This window comes from Callithrix jacchus, chromosome 22 (assembly GCF_049354715.1).
Source record: "Callithrix jacchus isolate 240 chromosome 22, calJac240_pri, whole genome shotgun sequence".
Classification (NCBI taxonomy): domain Eukaryota; kingdom Metazoa; phylum Chordata; class Mammalia; order Primates; family Cebidae; genus Callithrix; species Callithrix jacchus.
This window is the reverse complement of record NC_133523.1, coordinates 22,676,671-22,699,473: the sequence shown is the minus strand read 5'-3', so window position 1 is coordinate 22,699,473 and position 22,803 is coordinate 22,676,671. Positions and strand designations below refer to the sequence as shown.

Genomic DNA, 22,803 nt, shown 5'->3' with positions numbered 1-22,803 from the left:
ACAAAATATTAGCTGGCCATCGTGGCACGTGCCTGTAATCCCAGCTACTCTAGAGGCTGAGGCAGGAGAATTGCCTGAACCCAGGAGGCAGAGGTTGTGGTGAGCCGAGATCGCGCCATTGCACTGCAGCCTGGGTAACGAGCAAAACTTCGTCTCAAAAAAAAAAGAACAACAACAAAAAAAACAAAATCAACAACAACAACAATAAACTTGAGGTGTTTTCTCCTTCTATACACAGATGCCAATGCAAAACTATATTGTGCCCATTACCAATGCTGCTAGTTTAACGTAATGCTGAAAGTATGTAGCAGATTAGTCAAAAAATGAAAAAAAGCAATTGAAATTAAAGACAAGTAAGTTAAAAGTTGCTGGCTGTAGCTCATAATCACATATATAAACACAAACAGTACAATTAAAACTTGTTTAAATCATAAAATAAACTCAGTAAATTAGAAAAACATAAAACTAACATACAAGGTAAGGTTCCATGAACTTAAACTATCTGATAAAGTAGAGGAAAAAAATTTTATTTAGAACATCATTAAATTAATAAATTTCAGAGAACAAATTTAACCAGGGAGGTACAAAATTATTACAATGAGAAACATATAAATGAAAGTAATTAGAAAAGAAATAAATAGGCCAGGCTTGGTGGCTCATGCCTATAGTCCCAGAACTTGGGGAAGCTGAGGTGGGTGGATCATGAGGTCAAGAGATCGAGATTATCCTGATCAATGAGGTGAAACTTCGTCTCTACTAAAAATTCAAAAATTAGCTGGGCATGGTGGTGCACGCCTGCAGTCCCAGCTACTCGGCAGGCTGACACAGGAGAATTGCTTGAATCCAGTAGGCAGAGGTTGCGGTGAGCCCAGATCGTGCCATTACACTCCAGGCTGGGTGATGAGAGAAACTCCGTCTCAAAAAAAAAGACGTAAATAAATTTGAAGATATGTTATGTCTATAAATTAAAAGAATAAATATTATTAAAGTGTCATGTTATCCTAAGTAACATATAGATTCAATAAACTCCCTATCAAAATTCCACTGGCATTTGTTTTAAACAGTAATAAAAAACATAATTCTAAAATTTACATGAAACTATGATATACTTTAAATAGTCAAAGCAAGCATGAGAAAAAAAGGAAGCAGAAAAAGCATACTCTATTTTATTTTTGATTTTTTGATTTTTTTGAGATGGAGTTTTGCTGTTGTTACCCAGATTGGAGTGCAATGGCACGATCTCGGCTCACTAAAACCTCTGCCTCCTGGGTTCAAGCAATTCTCCTGCCTCAGCCCCTCAGGTAGCTAGAACTACAGGAGTGCACCTTTATGCCGAGCTAATTTTTTTGTATTTTAGTAGAGACAGGGTTTCACCTTGTTGATCAGGATGATCTCGATCTCTTGACCTTGTGATCCATCACCTCGGCCTCCCAAAGTGCTAGGATTATAGGCGTGAGCCAACATGCCTGGTCCAAAAATAGCATATTTTAAAATTTCAAGACTACATGTGAAGATTATAGAAATACAAACAAGATAAAATGTGAGGGAAATAAAAAAAGGCTGGAAACAGTGGCTCACACCTGTAATCCCAGCACTTTGGGAAGCTGAGGCAGACAAATCACTTGAGGGCAGGAGTTCAAGACTGGCCTGGCCAACATGGTGAAACTTCATCTCTACTAAAAATACAAAATTAGCGTGGTGTAGTGGCACACACCTGTAATCCCAGCTACTTGGAAGGCTGAGGCAGGAGAAATGCTTAAACCCAGCAGGGAGAGTTGATGTGAAACGAGATTGTGCCACTGTGATCTAGCCTGGGCAACAGAGTGATGCTCTGTCTCAAAAAAAAAAAGAGGAAACGATCCAAGATGGCCGATCGCTAACATCTTGGGACTGCAGCTCCCAGTGAAAGCTCAGACAAGGAGAGGATGCCACACTTTCAGACAAATATTGGTAGCTCGCAGAGCAGAAGATTCCCAGTGAAGGAGCTCCACGGGTCGCCAGTGCGACACTTGTGGCTGGTGCAGCGGTTTCACTGGCACCTCGGCGCGGCAGCTCTCAGTGCAGAGTAAACGGGACTGGTTCCCCTTTTGACCGAGGTTTGGAGGAGCCACACGGGTCGCCAGCATGACTCTTGTGGCCGGCGCAGTGGTTTTGCCAGCACCTCGGCGCGGCAGCTCTCGGTGCAGAGTAAATTGGACTGGTTAGCCTTCTGACCGAGGTTTGGAGCTCCGGGAATGCAGAGTCACCTATTATAGACTCAACAAGAAAGCCAGACTAAAGATTCCTGGGCAGAAAAGCACCATCAGTCTTAACGCCACTGTTTTGGCTGGCGCAGTAAGTGGCTCATATTTTGGCCCTGGGAATTAACAACTTGGACGTCCACTCAGAGACCTAATTTGAACGTTGGTAATTACAAAGATGAAAGGTGGATAAATTTACAATGATGGGAAGAAACCAGCATAAAATGTCTGAGAATACTCAACATCAGAATGCCTCTCCCTCTAAAGAGGATCACAGATCACAGTTCCTCATCAACAAGGGAACAAGACTTGATGGAGAATGAGCACATCTTATTAACAGAATCAGGCTTCAGAAGATGAATAATAAGAAATTTCTGTGAGTTAAAAGAACATGTTGCAGTTCAATGTAAAGAAACTAAGAACTTTGAAAAAAAGTTTGACGAAATACTAATGAGAATAGACAACTTAGAGAGGAATATAAGTGAATTAATGGAACTGAAGAATACAATACAGGAACTCCAAGAAGTATGCACAGGTTTAAACACTCGAATTGTTAAAGCAGAAGAAAGGATATCAGAGGTCAAAGTCCAACTTAATTAAATATAACGAGAAGACAAGAATAGAGAAAAAAAGATAAAAAGGAATGAGCAAAGTCTCCAAGAACTGTGGGACTATGTGAAAAGACCAAATTTACGTTTGATAGGTGTACCTGAATGCGACGGAGAGAATGAATCCAAGCTGGAAAATATTCTTCAGGATATTATTCAGGAAAATTTTCCTAAACTAGCAAAGCAGGACAATACTCAACCCCAGGTAATACAGAGAACACCACAAAGATATTCCTCAAGAAGAGCAACCCCAAGGCACACAATCGTTAGATTCACCAGGGTTGAAATGAAGGAGAAAATACTAAGGGCAGCCAGTGAGAAAGGTCAGGTTACCCACAAAGGCAAGCCTATCAGACTTACAGCAGATCTCTCAGCAGAAATTCTACAAGCCAGAAGAGAGTGGGGGCCAATATTCAACATCCTTAAAGAACAGAACTTTCAGCCCACAATTTCATATCCAGCCAAACTAAGCTTCACAACTGAAGGAAAAATAAAATCTTTTATGAACAAGCAAGTACTCATAGATTTGTTACCACCAGACCTGTTTTACAAGAGCTTCTGAAAGCAGCATTACACATAGAAAGAAACAACCAGTATTAACCTTTCTAAAAATATACCAAACAGTAAAGAGCATCAACATAAAGAATTTACATCAACGAATGGATAAAACAGCCAGTTAACATCAAATGGCAGTAACCCTAAATTTAAATCGAATAAATCCTCCAATCAAAAGATACAGCCAAAACCCAATGGCATGTTACATCCAGACCCATTTCACATGCAAGGATACACAAAGACTCAAAACAAAGGGATGGAGAAAGATTTACCAACCAAACGGAGAGCAAAAATAAATGAATAAATAAAAAGCAGGAGTTGCAACTCTCGTATCTGATAAAATAGATCTTAAAGCAACAAAGATATAGTGGTAAAAGGATCAATGCAACAAGAAGAGCTAATGATCTTAACACCCAGATACATAAGACCTATAAAGAGACTTAGACTCAACGAGACAGAAAATTAATAAGGATATCAAGGACTTGAACTCAGATCCAGAACAAGTAAACTTAATAAATATTTATAGAGCTCTCCACTTTAAATATATAAAATATACATTCTTGTCAATACCACATCACACCTACTAATAGGTTCAAATGAAACATTCATTGGCCATTATCAATACCCATTGTTTTTAGAATAAAGCAACATTTCCCTTCTCTCTCCCTCTTTTTTTCCCTCATTCTTCCTCTCCTTCACTCCTTTTTTTTCTTTCCTTCTCTCAAAAAAAAAAAAAAAGAAAAAGAAATCAACTTGTAGACCTCTAGATCCAGGTCGGCAATGTCTCTCTCATTGCTCGATTTCCTGCCTTCCCTTCTCTCCCTCCCTGCCTCCCTCCCTCCCTCCCTTCCTTCCTCCCTCCCTCCTTTTCTCCTTTCCTACCTTCCTGTCTTCCTCCCTTCCAAAAGAAAAAGGAAAGGAAAAAAAACAAATCACTTCTCCACTTCTCATACATTTCAGATATGATGCAAAAAAATAATTTAAAAAATTATTTAACATCAAGTTGCTCAAAATTATGCAGATATTTCTGTGTCTCCAAAAAAACAGAAGAAGCATTAAGATTGCAGAGTCTCTTATATGCCATGAATAGGACATTGGTTCTCACTGAGAACTTGAAGGAAGATCACCAAATAAGTAAATAGAAACCTTAGAGAATTTAAAAACATACGACAGAAAATGCTCAAATGTGAGAACAAATAAAAACACTCAGCGTTTTCAGAAACTATTCTCTTTAAAACACAGATTCCCAAATTGCTATTTTAAGAACTGGCTTTCTCTTTGACCTTTGGACCCTCATCTGTGTCATGTGTTTTACTCACTTTTACTCTCACTTACCTGGGGGTTCACCTGCCATCTCATCTCTCTTCATAATCAAAGGCTCCTTTTCTTGCTCCAGACCGGCGATCAGGTCTGGTTTAGAGACAGCAATACCTGTTTGATTACAAATAACTAACATGAATCTTGCTCATATTCTCCAATTACCAACATAGTCATGTGCTCAGTAAAGACGATACAATAGAATAGTCAAACGTATAACAGAAATTTTTAAATATTCAGAAAAATACTCTAAATTTGTAAGTTCTTAATTTTATTACCCAGTAATACTGAGTCAAAACTTGGTGTTGGCAATTAGATTTTAAGGTGTGGGCAACAATATGTCCCAAAATTTCTCAAATTACCACTAATCTAGAGTGAATGACACAGATCAGGTCAGAAATGTGGTAAATTCAGGTCAAGATGAAACATATTAGAGAAATTTTTTCTATTTATATGAATACTTAAGAGTTTCTCAAAAACAGTGATCTGAAAATCAGTTATGCAAAGCATACGTTACCAAAATACATTTTTCAAATAAGAGAAATAAAACCTTTAGAATATATTAGAAACTGTGTGTTGAAATTATTCTTACCCAGAAAGACAAGGTTTCTGTAGTTTTCTAAAATCACATTTTTATATAAATTCCACTGTGCAGTGTCCAGGCATTGCCACTCTTCCAGAGAGAATTCTATGGCCACATCCCTAAATGTCAACAGTCCCTGAAAAACACAAACACACAAACATATACACCAGGTAGCCAACACAATTTATAATTTGAATCAAGGTAAAATAAGACAGTAACAAGAACAGGTTCTGATTTATAAGAGTGACAGAAATTATCCAATAAAATAAATTTGTACACAGAAATATTTCCTAATGTGTTCTCTAATCCTGAGAAAACAGAGTGGCACAAGAGGCACAACATCAGTGTATATACAATAATTTTCTAGATAATAACATATGTAATAGACTAAGTGAGGTGGCTCATGCCTTTAATCCCAGCACTTTGGGAGGCCGAGGTGGGCAGATAACCTGAGGTAAGGAGACCAGCCTGATCAACAAGGAGGAACCCCATCTCGACTAAAAATACAAAATTAGCTACGCGTGGTGGCATATGCCTCTAAGCCCAGCTACTCAGAAGGCTGAGATAGGAGAACTGCTTCAACCCAAAAGGTAAAGGTTATCGTGAGCCAAAATCGCTCCATTGCATTTCAGCCTGGGCAGCAAAGATTAAGAAGCCATCTCAAACACAAAACAAAACAAAACAAGGAAATAAATAACATATATAATTAAGGGCATAGCCGGGCGCTGTGGCTCATGCCTATGATGCCATCACTTTGGAAGGCCAAGGTGGGTGGATCACAAGGTCAAAAGATCGAGACTATCTTAATCAAATAAGATGAAACCCCGACTCTACTAAAAAAATACAAAAATTAGCTGGGCATGGTGGTGCATGCCTGTAGTCCCAACTACTCAGGAGGCTGAGGCAGGAGAATTGCTTGAACCCAGGAGGCAGAGGTGGCGGTGAGCCGAGATCCTGCCATTGCACTCCAGTCAGGGTAACAACAGCGAAACTCCGTCTCAAAAGCAAAAACAAAACAAAACAAGACAAAAAAAAACAAATTAAGGGCATAAACACAAATATGTACCTTTTTGAGTGCTTCAGAAGTTTCCATATAATAAAGACTATCTTGTTTAAATAAGCATTTTGTTAATAGTGTTTTTCATAGAGCTAATGGAGAACACAGAAGCCCAAAAGTATTTTTCTGTCCTCAGGTGCCGTCTTCTACCATGGACACCAGCAATTTCTTCTACAGTAATGAAAATATGGGTCACACTTTCCTGTCACTACCAAACCAAACAGAACAAGCCCTCTGACCACTCTTTAGTGCAGAGGTAAAATTTAATTCTCATGAATGTATCTTGAACCCCACATACTTGATTCTGGCCTTGCCTTAGAGTCACATGAGGCACTTAATTAAAACAATATGGACTGGGTGCAGTGGCTCACTATTGTAATCCCAGCACTTTGAGAGGCCAAGGCGAGTAAATCATGAGGTCAGGAGTTCGAGACCATCCTGGTCAACATGGAGAAACCCCGTCTCTACTTAAAACATACCAAAAAAGTGGCCAGGTGCGGTGGTTCATGCCTGTAATCCTAGCACTCTGGGAGGCCGAGGCAGGTGGATCACCTGAGGTCGGGAGTTCAAAATCAGCCTGACAAACATGGTGAAACCCTGTCTTAAAAAAAAAAAAAAAATTAAAAAAATACAAAAATAGTAATTAGCTGGGTGTGGTGGTAAATACCTGTAATCCCAGCTATTTAGGAGGCTGAGGCAGGAGAATTGCTTGAACCCAGGATGTAGAAGCTGCAGTGAGCTGAGATCATGCCACTGCATTCCAGCCTGGCGACAAAGCAAGATACCATCTCAAAAAGAATAAAAACCTCAGCCAGGCTGGGCACAGTGGCTCAACCCTGTAATCCCAGCACTTTGGGAGGCCAAAGTGGGCAGATCACTTGAGGTCAGGAGTTTGAAGCAAACCTGGCCAACATGGTAAAACCCCAACTCTACTAAAAATATATAAATTAGCTGAGCATAATGATGTGGGCCTGTAATCTCAGCTACTAGGGAAGGCCGAGGCACAAGAATCGCTTAAAACTGGCAGGCGAATGTTGCAGTGAGCCGAGATCACACCACTGCACTCCAGCCTGGGCAACAGAGCAAGACTGTCTCAGAAAACAAAAAACAAAAAATTAAACAATGCCTCTTCCACCCAGGACAATAAACAGACCTGTGGATAGGATGTAAGTAGATATTTCTGCAAATTGGTCATGTAATTTTAACTGGAAACATGGGCTGGGCTGGGAATCATGACTGACACCTGTAATCCTAACACTTTGGGAGGCTGAGGCAGGTTCACGAGGATCACTTGAACCCAGGAGGCAGAGGTGGCAGTGAGCCAAAATTGCACCACTACACCACTCCAGCCTGGACACAGAGCAAGATCCCACCTCAAAAAACAATTAATAAATAAAATAAAAAATAAAAAAGAAACCTGGGCTGATAACCACTTAGCTAAGTATTGCCTCTAAAGCTTTAATGAGCTTTAAAAATACCTGGAAACTGTGGCCCCACTTTCTGTAATGTAATTCTTCAAACTTAGGAAGTGGTCATGAATGGTTTGTTTGTTGCTCTGAGATGGAGTCTCACTCTGTCGTGCAGGCTGGTGTCCAGTGGCATGATCTCAGCTCACTGCAACCTTCACCTCTCGGGTTCAGGCGATTCTCTTGTCTCAGCCTTCTGAGTTACTGGGATTATACAGGCATCTTTAACCACCCCCGGCTAATTGTGTGTGTGTGTGTGTGTGTGTGTTTGTATTTTTAGTAGAGACAGAGTTTCACCATGTTGTCCGGCTGGTCTCAAACTCCCAACCTCTATTGACCACGCACCTCAGCCTCCCACAGTGCTGGGATTACAGGTATGAGCCACTGTGCCTGGCCAAGGGGAAAAATATTTTTACCAAAAAGGAAAAAGCTGAGGCAACATAAATATAAGTAGACAGTTTTTTATGGGGGCCAAGCTTGAGGATTATAATATGGAAGCAAAGATTCAAGTTCCCTGAAGTGTATACTTTGTTTACCATATGTTACAAGTGGATTTGTAAAGGCAAAATAAGGACAGAGACTGGCCCTTCTTTGGGCTGGTACAAAGTTGTCTGTCAGAAATTCTTATTTACACAAATAACATTAATTATTGATTGCATGTACATCATTAAGGTTCAGAGTGTCCAGTGTGGCATTATTAGTTTCATTCACAGCTACTGGTAGCAATAGCAAATAGTTTCAAGAGATGAGTACACAGGTCGGGCGCTGAGGCTCACACCTGTAATCCTAGCACTTTGAAAGGCCGAAGTGGATGGATCACCTGAGGTCAGGAGTTCAAGACCAGTCTGGCCATCATGGTGAATCCCATCTTAAAAAAAAAAAAAAAAAGGGGATGAATACACAGTTAAAAAAGGGGAAAGGAATAATTGTGCTCTCATTTTAAAGTCTCTTCAAGTTTAACAACTAAAATGACCTGCATTTCTCAGATATGAGTTTTTAAATTTTCTACATCTCTAGACCTAGATTCAAAATTTGGAGCTGCAGATTTAGATTCTGGTTAGATAGAGTATCAGCAGGTGTTACCTACAAATTTGTGGACACGTCAGCAATAGGAGGTACTGGTAATACTCAGTGCATACATGTAACTCTAATGGGTTTGTAAGCCCCACGGTCTCTAATCAGTTTCAGCTCTGAAAATAAATAACTGAAAGTGGTAAAATGGTTGATTGCAGCCTTGTGAAGTTTGTAGGAATCTGGTCTAGCCCCTCTAGAAGTGACTGTAGAGGACTATAAATACCAAATAGGCAGAGATATTATTCTGTCTGTGACAGCAGCACTTTGCAGCGAATTTGGGAGTTGACTGGAAGCCTGAGAGGGTAAGGCCACTCCAGAGTAGATCCTGGTTGGCACCTTTTATGTTTATTTCATATCTGGTAATTTTAGACAGTGTTTGAAAAATATCATTAAAAGAACAATTTTTGGGTGAGGGGCAAGAGGAGGAACAGCATTAGGACAAATACTTAATGCATGTAGAAATTAAAATTTGATGCCAGGTCGACAGGTGGAGCAAACCACCATGGTACACGTATACCTGTGTCACAAACCTGCACATTCTGCACATGTATCCCAGAACTTAAAATAAAATTAAAAAAAAAAATACAAACTTCTGGCTGAGTGTGGTGGCTCACGTTTTTAATCCCAGGAACTGGAGGTTGCAGTAAGCCAAGATCATGCTACTCTACTCCAGCCTGGGCAATACAGTGGGATTAAGAATAAAAAAAATTTTTTTTTCTTCAGCCAGAGGAACTCCACAATGATAGAACAGAAAGGAAACTATTTTATTACACAAATAACTTAGAATGTGACATGCATCACAGCCAATCTGCCTAAGAGATGAGAAAGATGGTTATCATAATTAGTCTACACATAAAATAATTTACAGCACCACATCATACATAGTTTATCTTCAATTCACCTGGTAATTGGAGAAACCATCCATGTATGCTAATTGGCTATATTAAGTAATGAAAACACTTTTTTTTTTTTTTTGAGAACAAGTCTCACACTGTCACCCACCCAGGCTGGATGGAGTGCAGTGGTGCGATCTCAGCTCACTGCGACCTCAGCCTCTAGAGTTCAAACAATTCTCCTGCTTAAGCCTCCCAAGTAGCTGGGATTACAGGTACACACCACCGTGCCCGGCTAATTTTTTGTGCTTTTAGTAAAAATGGGGTTTCACCATGTTGGCCAGGCTGGTCTCTAACTCCTGACCTCAAGTGATCTACACACCTTGGCCTCCCAAATGCTGGAATTATAGGTGTGAGCCACTGCACCCAGCGTCTACATACATTTTAAAGCAATGGCTCTCTTACTTCCTGACCACTGGGCTCCAGGACTTCTGCTTTCCCTCTCCTGATGGCTAGTGTCTTCTCTAGACATGTGCCACTGAAACACAGCCCACAGCACAGCACAGGGCTCACAGTCAGAAGCTCACATTACATGAAGACTAATTGCCATATCAGCACTCCAGTGCCACCTCAGAGAATGAAGCCTGAGCAGCAAGAAAGGAACCTGCAGGCGTCCTGGGTAAGATTTCACTTTCAGAATAATGAAACGGAGAGCAGTGCTTCAGCCTCAGTTTCTACTAAAAAAAAAAAAAAAAGCTTTCTAAAATTATTATTACTGAATACAGCCAATTAGCATACATGGAAAAATATTGCTGGATTTCCAGAATGAGTCAAGATAGAGATAGCTCCAAGAGTTCTTGCTGTGACAGCCCACCTCATTCACAGACACCAAAAAATAGTAATAGAGTCTCTGAAATAGCCAGCCAGAGCATTACAGAGAAAAACAGCCCTCAATTCTAAGAAAGATTATATTGAGAATAAAAAAGTTAAAAGCATCTTTAAAAAAGTCACTCAGATAGCCGGGGGAAGTGGCTCAAGCCTGTAACCCCTGTACTTTGAAAGGCCGAGGCGGGTGGATCACGATGTCAAAAGATCGAGACCATTCTGATCAACATGGTGAAACCCCCTCTCTACTTTAAAAAATACATATTTAAAAATTAGATGGGCATGGTGCCGCGTGCCTGTTATCCTAGCTACTCAGAAGGCTGAGGCAGAAGAATTGCCTGAACCCAGGAGGCGGAGGTTGCGGTGAGCCGAGATCACGCCATTTCACTCCAGCCTGGGTAACACAAGCGAAACTGCGTCTCAAAAAAAAATTAGTAATGACAAATAAGCATTACCACTGACCTGACAAAAATACAATTGAAGTCTACAATGAGCACCTCTATGTAAAAAATCTAGAAGAAATCAATACATTCCTGAAAAATACCTCCTCCTTAGACGGAACAAAGAAGAAATTGAACCCATGAATAAACCAATAAAAAGCTCCAAAATCTAATTAGTAACAAGAAGCTTACAACCAAAAAAAGTTCAGGACCAGATGGACTTACAGCTGAATTCTACCAGATGTACAAAGAAGAGCTGGTATTATTTTTACTAAAACTATTCCAAATAATTGAGAAATGACTTCTCCCCAAGTTAATATATAAAAACAGCATGATTCTGATTTAAAGAAAAACCTGGGAGAAAAAAAAAAAAAAAAAAATACTTCAGGCCAGTATTTTGGTTTTTTTTTTTTTTTTTTGCGACGGAGTTTCGCTCTTGTTACCCAGGCTGAAGTGCAATGGAGCGATCTCGGCTCACCGCAACCTCCGCCTTCTGGGTTAAGCAATTCTCCTGCCTCAGCATTTCGAGTAGCTGGGACTACAGGCGCGGGCCACCATGCCCAGCTAATTTTTGTATTTTTAGTAGGGACGGAATTTCACCATGTCGACCAAGATGGTCTCGATCTCTTGACCTTGTGATCCACTTGCCTCAGCCTCCCAAAGTGCTGGGATTATAGGCGTGAGCCACCGGGCCCGTCTGGGGCCAGTATTTTTAATATTTAATAAATATTAACAAAAAAATCTTCAACAAAATACTGAAAAACCAAATCCAGCAGTACATAAGAAAGTTAACCAATTAAGATCAAGTATAACTTATCCCTGGGATGCAAGGTTGGTTCCAAGTATACAAATCGGCAGGGCGTGGTGGCTCACGCCTGTAATCCACGCACTTCGAAGGCCAAGGCCTGAAGATCACCGGAGGTCGGGAGTTCAAGACCAGCCTCACCGACATGGTGAAACCCCATCTTATAAAATAAATAATCAATAAATAAATAAAAATGAAAAAAACAAAATATACAAATCAATAATTATCATTCATCACATAAACAGAACTAAAGCCAAAAAAAACAAAAATATCTCAATGCAGAAAAAAAGCTCTCAATAAAATTTAATATCCTTTATGTTATAACCTTCAACAAGCTAGGCATTGAAGGTACATACTTCAAAATAACAAGTGATGTGTGACACATTTACAGCCAACATACCAAACAGACACAACTTGGAAGCATTTTTTTTTTAACTGACAAAAGAAAAGAATGCCTTCTTTCACCACACCTATTCAACATAGAATCTGAAGTCCTGGCAAGAGCAATCAGGCAAGACAAAACAATAAAAGGCACCCAAACAGAAACAGAGGTCACATACTCCATCCTGAGCAGAAAAGTTTTGTAAGCTGACAACTTCAACAAAGTTTCAGAATACAAAATAAACACACAAAAATTAGAAGCACCTTTGTACATTAACAATATCCAAGCCAAAGGCCAAATTAAAAATACAATCCCATTTATAATTGCCACAAAAAAGAATAAAATATCTAGAAATACAGCTAAATAGGGAGATGAAAGATCTCTAGAACAAGAATTACAAAACACTTCTTTTTTTTTTTTTTTTTTTTGACACAGAGATTCGCTCTTGTTACCCAGGCTGGAGTGCAATGGTGCGACCTCGGCTCACCGCAACCTCTGTCTCCTGGGTTCAAGCAATTCTCCTGCCTCAGCCTCCTAAGTAGCTGGGACTACAGGCGTGCACCACCATGCCCAGCTAATTTTCTGTAATTTTAGTAGAGATGGGGTTTCACCATGTTGACCAGGATGGTCTCGATCTCTTGACCTTGTGATCCACCCGCTTTGGCCTCCCAAAGTGCTGGGATTATAGGCGTGAGCCACCGCTCCTGGCCACAAAACACTTCTTAAAATAGTCAGAGAATAGCCAGGCATGGTGGTACATGCCTGTAGTCCCAACTACTTAGAAAGCTGAGGCGGGAGAATCACTTGAACCCGGGAGGTGGAGGTTGCAGCAAGCCGAGATTGTAACACTGCACTCAAGCTTGGGCAACAGAGTGAGTCCTTTTTTACAACATATACAAAAATTAACCTGATAAATAAATTCTTAAATGTAAAACTTAGAATTATACAAAACTGTAGAAGATAACCTAGGAAATATCATTCTAGACGTGGGAACCGGCAAATTTTATAATGACGATACCAAAAGCTATTGCAACTAACTGACAAATGGGACCTAATTGAACTAAAAAGTTTCTTCACAGAAAACTATAGACAGAGTGAAAACAACCTACAGAATTAAAAAATATATATATTTGTAAACTATGCTTTTGACAAAATTCTAATATCCAGAATCCATAATGACCTTAATTAAGTTTACAAGAAAAGAACAATCTCATTCAAAAGTAGGTGACTGGGCATGGTGGTTCACGCCTGTAATCCCAGCACTTTGAAATGCTGAATCAGGTGGATCACCTGAGGTCAGAAGTTCGAAACCAGCCTAGCAACCATGGTAAAACCTTGTGTTTACTAAAAATACAAAATTAGCCAAGGGTGGTAGTGCTTATGCCTCTAAAATTCCAGCTACTTGGGAGGCTGAGGAAGGAGAACAGCTTGAACCTGAAAGGCAAAGTTGAAGTGAGCCAAGATCACACCATTGCATTCTGGCCTGAGCAACAACAGCAAAACTCCGTCTCAAAAAAATAAAAAAAATAAAAAAGAAAAAAAGAAAAGTAGGCAAAAAACATGAGAAGTTTTTGCCTGCTTTTCAAAAGACATACATGTAGCTAAAAAGCATATTTAAAATGCTTATTACTAGACTGGGCGCGGTGGCTCACGCCTGTAATCCCAGCCCTTTGGGAGGCTGAGGCGGGCAGATCGCCTGAGTTCAGGAGTTCAAGACCAACCTGGGCAACACGGTGAAATCCTGTTTCTACTAAAACACAGAAAGATCAGCCAGGCATGGCAGTATTCACCTGTAGTCCCAACTACTCTGAAGGCTGACGAAGGAGAATCGCTTGAACTCAGGAGGCGGAGGTTGCAAAGAGCAGAGATCAGAGAACGATCCAAGATGGCCGATCGCTAACATCCCGGGATTGCGGCTCTCAGGGGAGGCGCGGAGAACTAGAGGACGCCACACTTTCAGACAAAGTCTGGTCGCTCACGGAGCAGAAGATCCCCCAGTGGTGGAAACACACGAGTCGCCAGGGTGACTCTCGTGGTCGGCGCAGTGGTTCCGCTGGCACCTCTACATGGCAGCGCTCGGCGCAGAGTAAACGAGACCGGTTTCCCTTCTGACCGAGGTTTGGAGCCCCGGGAAGGCAGAGTCGCCTACTACGGACACAAGAAGGAAGCCAGACAGGAGAATCCTGGGCAGAAAAGCACCATCAGTTTTAACACCGCTGCTCTGGCCCTGGGAACTAACAACCTGGACGTCCACTCAAGAGACCTAATCTGAAAGTTGGTAATTTCAAAGACGACAGGAGGATAAATTTACAATGACGGGAAGAAACCAGCGTAAAAAAGCTGAGAATACTTAAAAGTCAGAACGCCTCTCCCTCTAAAGATGATCACAGTTCCACAGCAACAATGGAACAAGGCTTGATGAAGAACGAGCGCCTCCTGATGACAGAATCACTCTTCAAGGAATGGATAATAACAAACTTCGGTGAGTTAAAAGAACATGTTGTAGCCCAACGTAAAGAAACTAGGAACTTTGAAAAAAGGTTTGATGAAATCCTATTGAGAATAGACAACTTAGAGAGGAGTATGAGTGAATTAATGGAACTGAAGAATACAATACAGGAACTCCGAGAAGTATGCACAGGTTTAAACACTCGAATTGTTCAAGCAGAAGAAGGAATATCAGAGGTCAAAGTCCAACTTAATGAAATAAAAACGTGAAGAAAAGATTAGAGAAAAAAGGATAAAAAGGAATGAGCAAAGTCTCCAAGAAATGTGGGACTATGTGAAAAGACCAAATTTACGCTTGATAGGTGTACCTGAATGCCACGGAGAGAATGAATCCAAGCTGGAAAATACCCTTCAGGACATTATTCAGGAAAATTTTCCTAAACTAGCAAAGCAGGTCAACATTCAACCCCAGGTAATACAGAGAACACCACAAAGATATTCCTCAAGAAGAGCAACCCCAAGGCACATAATCGTTAGATTCATCAGGGTTGAAATGAAGGAGAGGATACTAAGGGCAGCCAGAGAGAAAGGTCAGGTTACCCACAAAGGCAAGCCTATCAGACTTACAGCAGATCTCTCAGCAGAAACTCTACAGGCCAGAAGAGAGTGGGGGCCAATATTCAACATCCTCAAAGAACAGAACCTTCAGCCCAGAATTTCATATCCAGCCAAACTAAGCTTCACAACTGAAGGAAAAATAAAATCTTTTATGAACAAGCAAGAACTCAGAGATTTTATTACCACCAGGCCTGCTTTACAAGAGCTTCTGAAAGAAGCATTACACACAGAAAGAAACAACCAGTATTAGCCTTCCTAAAAATACACCAAAAAGTAAAGAGCACCAACATAAAGAAGAATTTGCACCAACAAATGGATAAAACAGCCAGTCAACATCAAATGGCAGTAACCCTAAATTTAAATTGACTAAATTCCCAATCAAAAGACACAGCCAAAACCCAACGGCATGTTACATCCAGACCTGTTTCACATGCAAGGATACACAAAGACTCAAAACAAAGGGATGGAGAAAGATTTACCAACCAAATGGAGAGCAAAAATAAATAATAAATAAATAAAAAGCAGGAGATGCAATTCTTGTATTGGATAAAATAGATTTTAAAGCAACAAAGATATAGTGGTAAAAGGATCAATGCAACAACAAGAGCTAACGATCCTAACACCCAGACAGGAGACTTAGATTCAATGAGACAGAAAATTAATAAGGATATCAAGGACTCGAACTCAGATCCAGAACAAGTAAACTTAATAAATATTTATAGAGCTCTCCACTTCAAATACACAAAATATACATTCTTGTCAATACCACATCACACCTACCAGTAAGTTTGAATGAAACATTGATTGGCCATTATTAATACCCAATTTTTTTCAAAATAAAGCAATATTTCCATTTACTCTCCCTCTTTCTCTTTCTTCCTATCCTTTATTTTTTTTTTTTTCTTTCCTTCTCTCAAAAAAAAAAAAATCAACTTGTAAACCTCTAGATCCAGGTCGGCAATGTCTCTTTCATTGCTTGATTTCCTTTCTTCCCTTCCCTCCCTCCCTCCCTCCCTCCCCGCTTCCTCCCTTCCTTCCTTCCTTCATCCCTTCCTTCCTCCCTACCATCCTTATTCCCTTCCTTCCTGCCTTCCTCCCCCCTCCAAAAAAAAAAAAAGAGCAGAGATCGTGCTATTGCACTCCAGCCTAGACAACAGAGAGAGACTAGGTCTCAAAAAATAAATAAATAATAAAATAAAAATAAAAACTGCTCAATACTAATTAGAGAAATGCAAAGGAAAATCACAATGAGAGACCATCTACACACCAGTCAAAACGGCTATTATACAATGTAAAAAAGTAACAACAGATGCTGGCCAGATGTATGCCAGCAGCGCTTTGAGAGGCCAAGGCAGGTGAACAGCCTGATGTCAGGAGTTCAAGACCAATCTGGCCAACATGGAGAGACCCCACCTCTACTAAAAATACAAAAATTAGGCCACGTGTGGTGGCTCATGCCTGTAATCCCAGCACTTTGGGAGGCTGAGGCAGGCAGATCACAGGGTTAGGCGTTTGAGATCAGTCTGGCCAACATAGTGAAACTCCATCTCTTCTAAAAATACAAAAAAAAAATTAGCTGGGTGTGGTGGTGGGCCCCTGTAATCCCAGCTACTTGGGCGGCAGAGGTGTCAGTGAGCTGAGATGGAGCCATTGCGCTCCAGCCTGAGTGATAGTGCAAGACTGCAACTCAAAAAAAATAAAATAAAATAAAAATTAGCTGGGTGTGGTAGCAGGCACCTGTAATCTCAGCTACTTGGAAGGCTAAGATAGGACACTCCAGCCTAGGTGACAAAACAAGACTACATCTCAAAGAAAAAATAAAAGATTCCTTGAGCCCTGGAGCTTGAGGCTGCAGTGAGCCGAGATCACGCCACTTGCACTCCACCCTGGGTAACAAAATGAAACTCCGTCTCCAAAAATTAAATAAAATTATTTAATAAAAACATAATATGGTAAATAAATATGAAATACTGTGTGGTCATAAAAAGAGATCAAGATAATTTCTTTTGTAGCAACATGGATGGAGCTAGAGACCATTATTCTTAAAAAACTAATGCAGAAACAAAAAACAAAATTCATGTTATCATTTATAAATAGCTGGCTGAGGACTCACAGCTGTAATCCCAGCACTTTGTGAGGCCGAGGCAGGTGGATCACAAGGTCAAGAGTTCGAGACCAGCATGGCCAGCAAGGTGAAACCCTGTCTCTACTCAAAGTACAAAAATTAGGCAGGCATGGTGGCAGTTACCTGTAATCCCAGCTACTCAAAATGCTGAGACAGGAGAATCACTTGAACACAGGAGGTGAAAGTTGCAGTGAGCTGAGATCGAGCCATTGCACTCCACCCTGGGCAACAAGAGCAAAACTCTGCCAAAAAAAAAAAAAGAAGAAGAAAGAAAAGAAAAAGATAAAGCTAAATAATAAGAACACACAAACACAAAGAAAAGAAGAACAGGCCAGGCATGGTGGCTCATGCCTGTAATCCAAGCACATTGGAGGCCAAGGGGTGGATCACCTGAGATTAGGAGTTCAAGACCAACCTGATCAACATGGTGAAACCTGGAAAGAAAGAAAGACAAAAGAAAGAAAGAACGAAAGAAAGAAAGAAAGAGAAAGAAAAAGAAACAACAAACAATGAGACTTAGTTGAGAGTGAGGGCAGGAGGACAAAGAGAATCAGAAACAAATACTGGTTTGGCGCCATGCTTAGTACCTCAGTGACAAAATCTGCACATTAACCTTCATGACACAATTTTATTTATACAACAAACCTACAGATGTACCCATGAACCAAAAATAAAAGTTAAAACAAAAAACTCCATGGGTGCAATGTAGGTGAAAGAACTGGTTTGTTCTACAAACAGTGGCTTAGGTGGGGCTGCATTCTGATTTATTTTTGTGTCCATGCAGTTAGATGGGATTATGAACAGTTGGTCCAGAACCCTAAGATGGTGGAGAAATCATATTACTACTGCAGATTCAGTGTCTGCTGGTGGGGATGTTCCAGGAGACTTGTAACCATTTTTTTTTTTTAGGGTTTTGGCCAGAAGCCCTGGGATCAAAAAAGATGTGAATTTTCTGAGGGTGGTGCTTTGTAGTGTTCGCACTGCTAGTTGACTCGCCCCAGTTTGGCTGCGGGACCTGTCTGCATTTCCCCACTTCGAGCGCTAAAAGCAACAACAGAATGCAAAGCAAAGGTCTGCAGTTAATGAGGACATTGTGCTGTCTGCTTCCATGTCCCCATCAGTCTCTGTGTAAGCAATAAACTTCCTGCAATTGAGATGCCTAAGAAAAGCAGAGACCTCTGCCCATATTTCCCTGGAGCCAAGCCTTTGTTTTATCTCCCGGTGAAAAACAGGTTTAACCAGCCACCTTAAGGGCGCCATTGTATCTTTGAAATGTAAAATCTTTGAAATGTAAACGACTATCACAAGCCCTTTTAAACTGCTTTCTGAGCGGATATCAGAAGCGGCTGATAACTATTTTTTATGGAGTTTCTATTTCCTTTCTGTTTACCCCTTTTTTCTTTCTACTGAGATAAAGTAAATGTAAACAAGAAAAAAGGTATAAAAGCTGTAACCCACAAAAATAAATTTGCTGCGTTTTGACCATAATTTTCATGCAAACCTCCAGACTCTACTTTTCTATATTCTTTCTCTTCTGCGCACTCTCTCTCAGGTTGAACGAGACATCTACGTTGGCGGTCTCTGGGACTCAAGCAGGTTGGTAGTCCCCCGGCAGACTTGCCGGACCCCCACAGTGTCTAGTCCTGGGAAGGTTGTGGGCACGTCAACTTCTCGTGGGTGTGCTTGTAAGTGGGTGAAAATCTTGTGGAGGCAGCTGTGGGAAAGTGGGGTTTGTTATCAGAGCTCTGTCCTCTTAGAAGAGATCTGAAATCACAGGACAATGAGCAGTGTGACAGCTTGTGTACAGGAGAGCACAGCCTTTCATCCCAGGCACGCAGAGTTCCATTCCAGGGAAGGCCTCTGTGATATCTTTTTTCTGGCACAAAATGTGTCATTTACTGAACACCAAGCAATTCTCCAACACTCACTGTCCAACATTTGAATTCTGACACCACACAGAGTCAGCACAGACCGATTCAGAGCACAGTCCCACAACACTGTCTTTACTACAGATGCCAGTCACAAACTTCATAGGCTGATCTATGCTTCTGAGCCACTGTTTAATAACTGGGGACTCCCAGAACATTCCTCAAGTTCAGTAATGTAATAGACTAACTCACAGAACTCAATGAAACACTGAAGTTATGTTTACCAGTTTATTATAAAAAATACAACTCAGGCCAGGTGCCTTCACTGGGATTACACCTGTAATCCCAGCACATTGGAAGGCCGAGGCAGGTGAATCACCTGAGGTCAGGAGTTAGACACCAGCCTGACCAACATGGCGAAACCCCATCTCTACTAAAAATACCAAAAATAAAAATAAAAAAAATTAGCTGGCTGTGGTGGAACACACCTGTAGTCCCAGCTACTCAGGAGGCTGAGGCAGGAGATTCGCTTGAACCTGGGAATTGGAGGTTGCAGTGAGTTGAAATCTCACAACTGCACTGCACTCCAGCCTGGCAACAGAGTGAGACTCCATCTCAAAAAGCAATTAATAGCCAAGCGCGGTGGCTCACGCCAGTAATCCCAGCACTTTGGGAGGCTGAGGCGGGTGGATCACGAGGTCAAGAGATTGAGACCATCCTGGTCAACATGGTGAAACCCCGTCTCTACTAAAACTACAAAAAATTAGCTGCGCATGGTGGCGCACGCCTGTAATCCCAGCTACTCAGGAGGCTGAGGCAGGAGAATTGCCTGAACCCGAGGCAGAGGTTGCGGTGAGCTGAGACGGCGCCGTTGCACTGCAGCAGCCTGGGTAACAAGAGCGAAACTCTGTCTCAAAATAAATAAATAATAAAAACTCTAATTCAGATGCATTTTTTTGGTAACTCACTGGATTGAGAGAAACAAAATTTGGGCTTAACCAGCCATAAACTGCCAATTAACCTCTGATCACATAAGCAAGAAAAAGTATACCTTAATCGTACAAATCACGCAGCAATGTAACTGTACCTAACCAGTTATTTAATTTTGTTTTCTTCATTGTGCGCCTTTAAAAGTCTTTCCTTCAAGCTGCTCCCATAAACCACAAACTACAAACCACAGCTGGGTGGTCCACAATTTTTGAATCACACTTTAATTAAATTTCTTCTAAATTTTCTCGGTGATGCTCATAATTTTTTTTTTTTTTATTTGAGACGGAGTTTCGCTCTTGTTGCCCAGGCTTGAGTGCAATGGTGCGATCCTGCCTCACCGCAATCTCCACCTTCCGGGTTCAAGCGATTCTCTTGCCTCAGCGTTCCGAGTAGCTGGGATTACACGCGTGCGCCTCCAGGCCCTGATAATTTTGTATTTTTAATAGAGACGGGGTTTCACCATGTTGATCAGGCTCATCGCGAAGTCCTAACCTCAGGTGATCCGCCCTCCTCAGCCTCCCAAAGTGCAACATCACTGGCCTGAGCCCCTGCGCCCGACACTCTCATAAATTTGTAATAGGTGAAAAGAGGAACTGAAAACCCCGGACCAAAGCTCTTCTCATTCATGAACCCGCACCCTGAATCAGGATTCTCCCACGATGACCCTCCCGTGGTCCCTGCACAATCTGGGAGAGACACCTGTGGATGCCGAGCCACCCAGAAATGGCTCCAGGCCAGAGCACAGGCACTGCCCAGGGAAGAGACAGGACGCCTGGGGCCCGCAGTCAGCGAAGCAGTCATTTTATTGCTGAAGGGGCTGAGGCCGAGCTCGGCAAGCAGAACTCCGGAGAACTCCGGGCGCAGACTGTGGAGCTGACTGCCGGGAGGCCTGAGTCCCGCCACAGCCCCTTCCTCTTGATTTAAACCAGCCCCTCCCTCTCTCAGGATGTCGCACCCAGCACTCTCACCATTTCTAGGCTTCCAGAGGGTCCCGGCGTCTTAGCTGCAGATCTCCCAATTTTGCAGGCCGCAAGGCCATAGAGGCTGGGCCTCTAGGAAAAGAGGACACAACAGGGAAAGTGAGACCTAGAGCTCCGGCTGCAGGGAGACACAAAAGTGCCGCCAAATCCCGGAAGCCATCTTGTCTGCTCCAGCTGCATGCCTGATTGGACGGTTCCCAGCCAAGAAATTCTGATTGGGTAACGTTTAAGGTCCCGACCCTTCAGGGCCTGAGTGACAGAAGACGCGCTCAGACTCTGGGCTGAATGAAGAGTGACAGCCTAAGCTGCAGCCTTTGCAGCCAGGGCTTCTTTTATTAACTGAGCCAAGCCCATCCCAGAGGGCATTTGCATTTAACCTTGTGTATAAGATCATATACATTACAAATGACATTCAGCTACTCACAAATAAAAATAATGTAAGTATTATTTTAGAATTTCAGAGTTTATGACCTTTGTGGCTTCTAGTCCATTGAGTAGCAAGCTTGAGAATTTAAGAAAAGAGGCTTTTTGCAAGGGAGTGAAAAGCAAAAAAAAAAAAGAGACAATCCGCTGAAATAAAATGTGAGCCATACGTGAATTTTAAATTTTCTGGTAGTCAGGCCGGGCGCGGTGGCTCAGAAATGTAATCCCAGCACTTTCGGAGGCCAAGGTGAGTGGAACACGAGGTCAAGAGATCGAGACCATCCTGGTCAACACAGTGAAATCTTGTCTCTACTAAAAATACAAAAAATTAGGTGGGCATGGTGGCTCCTGCCTGTAATCCCAGCTACTCAGGAGGCTGAGGCAGGAGAATTGCCTCAACCCAGGAGGTGGAGGTTGCGGTGAGCGGAGATCGCGCCATTGCACTCCAGCCTGGGTAACAAGAGCGAAAACTCCGTCTCAAAAATAATAAATAAATAAAAATAAATTTTCTAGTAGTCAAACTTTAAAAAGAAAAAAACAGTAAAATTGATTGTTAAAATCTAATTAACCTAATATATCCAAAGTATTTAATATGGACGCAAAATGTAATTATTGACACACACATACACACACACACATGTATATTGAACTAAATTTTTGAAAATAACTCTGTATTTTACCTTTCTAGCACATTGCAATTCAGACCAGCCACATTCCAGGTTCCCAGTAGCCACATGTCGCCAATAGCTGCCACATTAAAGTGCAGGTCTGATGTCTGGTGGGTGAAGAGCCTGAGCATTCCTTTTTTGCCAGAGGGGATGGGACAGCCTTTCTCTACCAACATCTCTCCAGATCCGAGAAAGAAACAGTGACCACAGAACTAACAGAGGACAGAAAAAATAAAATAACCACAGGTGGACCTGTGGTTACCTGTAGTTATTTTATTAACCACTGCTGACCACCTGTTGCTTACCTTAATTTCAAACATCAGAGAGTGAAGAAAGAATGCTGAGGCCACAGCCGGGCGTGGTGGCACATACCTGTAGTCTCAGCTACACGGGAGGCTGAGGTGGGAGGATCGCTTGAGCCCAGGAGTTCTGGGTTGC

The 22,803-nt window shown here is 41.6% G+C and overlaps 1 protein-coding gene across 1 annotated transcript in view; it reads right to left on the bottom strand.

Moving 5' to 3' along the window:
* LOC144576479 (uncharacterized) overlaps positions 1-21,425 on the bottom strand; it is a 30,660-nt gene extending 9,235 nt beyond the window's left edge. The window contains exons 1-3 of the mRNA XM_078359824.1: positions 21,263-21,425; positions 5,313-5,439; positions 4,739-4,834 (exon numbers count right to left, since the gene is read on the bottom strand). Of these exons, the coding sequence (XP_078215950.1) occupies positions 4,739-4,834; positions 5,313-5,439; positions 21,263-21,265 (226 nt within the window). The 5' untranslated portion in view covers positions 21,266-21,425. The remainder of the gene's footprint in view (positions 1-4,738; positions 4,835-5,312; positions 5,440-21,262) is intronic.
* Positions 21,426-22,803: the final 1,378 nt, after the last annotated feature.